We start from the raw sequence: 6,726 nt of genomic DNA on the forward strand, positions 1-6,726 counted from the left end.
CTAAACATCACTATGCTTTCTCTAATCAGAAGCTGGGATGTGCACTGAAATAAAAACATTCTAACCAATATATTTTTCAAATCATTAATACAATACTCGTTTAAATACTTGTATTCAAAGTTTCTCACTAATCACCTAGCTTTATCAAGTAACACACACAGGTTAATATACACTATGACTGCCTTGGTAGCCGCAGTTTGACTAAATCCTGGGACACCACCTCAACTTGGAAGGGACAGAACCATATCCGGTTCTCATTAGATACACATTTTCTCATGCTTTCCATCTTAAAGACTTTACACCTTCCCAGAAGAGCAATAAATGTAGGAAGACGCCAGGTAGTATGCCTGTAAGGAAGATAAGTGATCAAATTAAATTCCTACTCAAGAAACCTGAAACTTCAAAAACTTTTCCTAAACAAATCACAGATGAAAAAGACAAAGTATGGTTTACCCCATTTCCACTTCTTTTCTGGAGCCAGCTGCCCAAATTCCTGAACAGCAGTCTTAACTTACTGGTTAGTTGGAGGAGCGGTCAATGGTATGGCCACCTCTTCCTCCTCGTATTCTGGTCCATCCAGAGAGTCACCTTCGTCCACTGTCCCCAGGCCCGCCCCCAAAGGGGGCAGGTAAGGGGGAGGGGGCAGAGGGGGAAAACCGCCGCCTGGCCCGAGAGTCTCAGCAGGCAACGAAGTGGGCAGCTTGGTGAGAGCCATGTCTCCACTAGGTCCAGCGACAGCAGCACCGGCCACGCCAGCAGCAGCACCAGCCACGCCAGCAGCAGTACCTCCCCCTGTCAGTCCGGCTCCCCCCAATTCCCCTGTCACAGACCCGGCTCCTAGGAACCCTGACCCCAAAGTGGCTCCGCCACCCAGAGTTCCAGCCACTCCGGTCTCCACCAGCCCAGGATAGGGGGCAGCTGCCATAGGCAGGGCCGCGGGTATCTTCACCCGACACACTGCGGGATAAGCACTGGAGCCCGCTGCCGCGCCGCCTCCTCCAGCTCCGGCTGTTACCGGGCCGCCCTCCTCACTGCCGGCCTCGGCCGCCATCATGTTGAAGCCCGCTCTACTCTGCCCTACCCTGCCCGCCCGGGAGCCCCGGGGGCCACCAGGCCCGGGCTCCGAGCCGCCCCACCCAGACGCGTCTCCCCTTCAGCTCCCCAGGCGGAGGAAACAACAACAAAAGGAGAAAGCCCGCCGCCGCGCCCCCTCCTAGGGCCACAGCCCAGGCTCAGGAGCTGCCTGGGTTACGGGAAGCGAAGTGGGCAAAAAACCCAACGCCTGCACAAACGCCACCCAAACCTCACGGCACACACCCACACTCACGCACACAAACACATGTACAGAAGCGAAAACTTCCTGGCTGCACTAAAGAGGATAGGAAGCACAGGGAAAGAGGCTGAGGTGGCTATCGCTCCTTCAGGAGCCACCACCGCTTCTTCACCACCCCAGTTCCGGCCACCCACACCGCAGCCACCGCCGGTGCCGCTGCTGAGGCTGGGGCCACTGCAGCCGCTTCATCCTCCAACAGGCAGATGAGAGGGGTGGGGACAAGAGAAAGGGGGGCGGGGTAACAAGGAAATCGACCGAACTGCTCACTACCTGGAGCTCTCAGTGACTGAAACCGTAGAGAGAGAAAGGAAGGCGGGGCAGGGGAGGAGGGACGGAGGGAAGGAAGGGCGGAGGAGGGAGAGGGCAGCTTATGCGCAGGCGCGTTCCCGGAGCGGGGGGCGGGGGCCGAGCCTGGAGGAAAAGGAAGAGTCCAGAGGGAAGGAAGTGGCGGGGACGCGCGGTGCGTGGTCGCGCTTGCTGTCCTCCTCTGGTTCCCAGCGTGCGGCGGCGCGGCCGCATCGCCTGTTCGCTTGGCCGGCGGCGCGCGCCGTCTCCCGGGGCTTTGTTTGATGGGCGGGAGAAGAGGGAAGGGTACCTGAGCACGCGGGTGCTCGGCGCTGTGAAAGCCGGAGAGACGAGAGGGGGACCGGGAGGCGGTGGAGAGGAAGAAGGGGGAAAGGGAAAGGAAAATGCCTAGAAACTAGTTCCGTACTTCCTGACCGGTGGAAGAAACAGCCTTAGCCAGCAGCGCAGAAGCCAGGCAGGAGTCAGGTAGCTTGGAAGATCGGGGCAGTACTGAATGTTTTCTTTTTCGTTGCATGCTGTAAATCACCATGACTATCTCACACACACACAGATAAAATAGATTCTGAAACTCCAAAACGAAATAAAGGGCACCATATGAGAAGGGTGGGGAATTTGGGTAGAAATAGTGGTTATGAAGTAAGATTTCTACCAGTATTTACATACGTTTTTCTTTATCAACTGTCTCATATACTTACCTATGCTATTATAAGTCTGTTGGATACTGATGAAGAGGAGGGGGTGCCACAGAAAACACTAATCAATGCACTTTTGTCCTCGTTTGTGTGCAAAAGACTGCAGGGTGTGATCCACAATGCAAGCACCTTCAACAAGTCAAATGTCAAGAATGTCCCAGAATGCCAGTTACAATTATATATCGTTTCTAAAGTAGCAATAAACTGAAAACTCATACAATTAAGGAGAAGGGTGTTATTTTGTCTTTTACACTAAAATGTATACAAACTATTACATGCATTCATATAGAGGGAGCTTCCCATGGTTTGAAATTAACGGTATTGTTATTTTAAGTTCTCCCAGTAGTAATCCCACGTTGAATACCATTGGATATTGATCTTTGAGATCAATATTTTCTCTGCTAAGGATGATCAAGCCAACACTCCGGATGGCAAGTGGTTGTGATAGAAACCCAGGAACAAGAGAAAAGACCAGTAAAAGAGGTGGCAAGATACAGGCAATGCATTTTCTTTGTAAGTTTGCATAGGCCTATTTACCTAGTCGATGACAACGATCCAACTTGATTAGGAGTAGTCCTGGGGCCTCCATTGTGCTTATGTCTTAGGCAGTGTGCTACTTGGGAGAAGGAAGATGAACCAGTCACAGGAGCTAGAGTTCTCGAGTGAATTAAGGCCAGCAACATCCTAGGAATTCAGAAATGCCACCTCAGACCTTCTGAATCAGAAACTGTGCAGCAATCCATTTTAACAAGTCATCCAAGTGATCGTTTGCCCACTTAAGTTTGAGAACCACTATATTAATGTATAGTATACTAATCAAGAAGGAAGTATGCAATACCTAAAAAAGGTTCTGAAAGAAATAATAGATGTCATTCATTAGGTGGGTAGGTAAAATAGGTGAGTTTTGAGTTGCTAAGCTCTGTGCTGTTCTAGAAATGAGAATGAAGTAGATCCGTAATACTTAATAATGAAGTACTACTAATAGTGGCCTCCCTGAGAAGTTTTCTTTTAAACTTAGACCCTCAGTTAGACAAGACTTTCAAAATACCTACTCTACCTACTGTCTGCTGTATGAACACCAAGTGCAACGTTCCCAACAAATCTTAATACAGCTGGTGCTTGAAAACCTCCAGTGTGTTAGCATCCCAATCCTCCATCCCAATACCTGTCCCAGTCACCACTGTCAGCCCTTGAATGCAGGACATTGGACGGGCAGGTTATCACTAGCCCTTGGTTTTCACTGATCTCTAAATGTTCACACACCCTCTGTATGTTGCCTGGGAGTCCAGATGAGGCTCACTACTCTTACTGCAGAATTACCTCCTCCTTTTTTGACAATTCTTTAGCACTTTCAAAGGTCAAAATTTAATGCAGTGTAACACCTATCAAATGCTCAATTAAATGTTTTCTAGACTTTTAGGTGTATGTACCTACAAAACTGGACTGCAGATACAACCTGTGGTCTATTCTACTGCCTAGCCCAGTCCTAGGCAACCTCAGTATGCTACTTTGAACAGATCTTCATCCTTTTAACAAACACCAAATTTGATCAGCTCCCATCTTTGGAAATCAATTTCTTAACCAGTAGGAAATAAGTACTATGTCTATTTGTAAATCAGCCTTATATCCACATCTTACCTAGTTTATGTTTAGCCTTAGAGCTAGCCCTGTTCTTTTCATCCAAAGAAATTGCCACATATTTTATGAGGTGTTTTCAAATATTTAATATATTCCTACTATTGAATAGATCTAGGCTGTAATCTTTACTATCGCTTGTGTACTTTCTGAATCTCGAATAAGTTGCCTATCTTTAATTTCTTTCCATTTTTTCCAAAAGGATTTGATGTTTCTACTTCCTTTATTTTTGTCTGTTGCCTTTCTTTTCCACCCACCTTAACTTTCTGCCCAGTTAACAAAGGGAAGTAAACAATCTTAATTAAATTCACAGATAATATTAAACAGGCAGGAGATATTGAAAAACAGAATAGTACACAAAAGAAAGAAAATTCAAAATACATTTTACCTTTAGTAAAATAAGCTATTATATCTGTGATTTTAGAAAAGTTACTCTAGATTTTGAAACATAGTATTTAATGAAGACTAAATAAAAAGTGCTGGACAAAAACTTGTGTATAAAAAAAACTGAAAATTTAAGAAATGAAGTTGGCTCATTCTGGTTTCATTGGCAACTGAAATATGAATGTACTACATTCCAAAATATTTTATAGTTTTGATATCTTGAGTACATGGAAAGGTAATTCTAACTCAGTAACATAACTGTAATTTTAGAGGACCTTAGAGCCTCTATATGAAAGTTTCTGATGGGAGGACTAACCAAAAGTAACAAAGAGCTTACTGCTGTGTTTGAAGAATGCCAAACTGTGTTCCATGCCCTAGTACATATTCAACTACACGAATAGCCTTCCAAATTTACCTAAATAGTATCAAAAGATTTCATTGACCCAACAATTTTGAAAGAAAGCCTTTACTTCTAACCCTAATGTCCCCACTGCATTTATTGACTTTATCTTAAAATCCTCCATAGCATAAATTTTTTTATTAGAAAGATCTTTTGAGAAAATAACATTGAGGAGATACAGGTTAAAGGAAATATTTTGATGAAAGGGTAAATAACTGCAAATATTACAGTATGTGGTATAATAACTAAATAAGATTTATGAAAATTATAAACACCGTAGAGAAATTGAATAACTCTGTGATGATCTCTGAGGCTGTAAAATAAATTCCAAGGTAAATTATCCACAGCTCTCTCAAAACATTCAAACCAATATATGGGTAAAGAAGATTAGAACAGTTAGATCTAAATCTCTCTTCTCTTGAAATATAAAATAATAGAAAAATATATTTATTTTTTGTTATTTACTTTATTCCTATTTTGTCTTTATATTGCAGATCCTTCATTATTTTTTGCCAGAATCTTTCCTCCTTCATGATTTCTAGTCTCTTTTTCTTTACCTATTATTTTACTCTGACTAGGTACATTTATGTATTTTCCTTTCTTTGCCTGACTCCTATACATGATAGTATCCCATGGTAGAAGTAAAGGAGAAAAGGAAATGGAAAGGTTTCAAGGCAAAGAATGTGGGAGAGTCAGGTGGGTAGGACTCTGCCATATTTCCTTCATTATTACACTCCCATTTTTCACAGATAATATTTTTTGAATATGCCAGCAACAATTTAAATAGCACCTGAAGCACAGTCATGAAATCCAACTAAGCTTTACTCTTTTCACCTCAAGAATCCTGCAAAGTCTCTAATTCAAGTTACATTCTTTCGTCTACCTGAGAGTCTTCAGGAACCCTTTCACTTCCAAATTCAGTTAGTATGACAATACACACTGCTCTTTAAAGTAACTATACAATGAAAGGGCTAAGTGGAGCCTTAAGTCAGATAATTATCATAAATAAGGTGAGAGCTTTAACTACTGCAAATGCATTGTAAGTAGTGTAACTTTACTCAACTAAAAACAGCTTTCTATTTCTAACTATAATTATTTCTGAATCCACGTGCTCTTTTGAAGACTTTTCAACTTCACTTGTTATCTTAATAGAACTCTTATTTTTCAACTTCCTATTCATTGTTTATCTAATTGTTTTTAAAAAGCAATGAAATATGACATATAAATACAATGGTATGTATCAGTGATTTTCAGACATCTGAGTTTTGTGGACTACTAAAATTCCACAAAAATTGAGAGACTACCAAATTGCCAATTATGAGTTTACCAATTTTGTGAAGAGAGAAGTATTTTGTTGTTACAACAAAACTGCCATTTCCTGCTGCTTTATTTCATAAAAGGAAAGGACATTTCAAGGTAGGGAGAAAGAGGGAAAGAGAAAAGAGAAAGGATGGCAATAATTTTAGAAAAAAAAGGAAAAGTCCTTAGAATTACATAAATTTAGCTTCATGAAATATTCATCATATATTATGTTCTTATTTTATCTTTTTCCATGGACGCATTAAAAATTGGCATTGAAGGCCAGGCATGGTGGCTCAAGACTATAATTCCAGTACTTTGGGAGGCCAAGGCAGGAGGATCACCTGAGCCCAAGAGTTCCAGACCAGCCTGGGCAACATAGTGAGATCCTGTCTCTATGAGAAATAGAAAAAAATTAGCCAGGTGTGGTGGTACATGCCTGTAGTCCCAGCTAATTGGGAGGCTTAGGTGGGCAGATAGCTTGAGTTCCAGAGGTTGAGGCTGCAGCGAGCTGTGATTGTGCCACTGCACACCAGCCTGGGTGACAGCAAGACCCTGTCTCAAAAAAAAAAAAGAAAATAACTTTAGTTTGACAAAGTATGTTAGTTTGTATTTCCCCAGAAGCAGACTTTGAGACTAGTACTTGAGTGTTAAATTTTTTATTTAGGAATTGATTC

The 6,726-nt window shown here is 42.6% G+C and overlaps 1 protein-coding gene across 3 annotated transcripts in view; it reads right to left on the minus strand.

Moving 5' to 3' along the window:
* The window catches only part of RASA1 (RAS p21 protein activator 1), a 125,576-nt gene extending 123,858 nt beyond the window's left edge, over positions 1-1,718 (minus strand). For 2 of the 3 annotated variants that reach the window (XM_033179198.1, XM_033179199.1), the window contains exon 1: positions 516-1,718. In XM_033179198.1, the coding sequence (XP_033035089.1) occupies positions 516-1,054 (539 nt within the window). In that variant the 5' untranslated portion in view covers positions 1,055-1,718. The remainder of the gene's footprint in view (positions 1-515) is intronic. The other variant, XM_033179197.1, reaches the window with a different exon arrangement.
* Between the last annotated feature and the right edge of the window lie 5,008 nt (positions 1,719-6,726).

The sequence above is a fragment of the Trachypithecus francoisi genome, unplaced genomic scaffold (assembly GCF_009764315.1).
Source record: "Trachypithecus francoisi isolate TF-2019V2 unplaced genomic scaffold, Tfra_2.0 Lachesis_group2, whole genome shotgun sequence".
NCBI classification, from domain to species: domain Eukaryota; kingdom Metazoa; phylum Chordata; class Mammalia; order Primates; family Cercopithecidae; genus Trachypithecus; species Trachypithecus francoisi.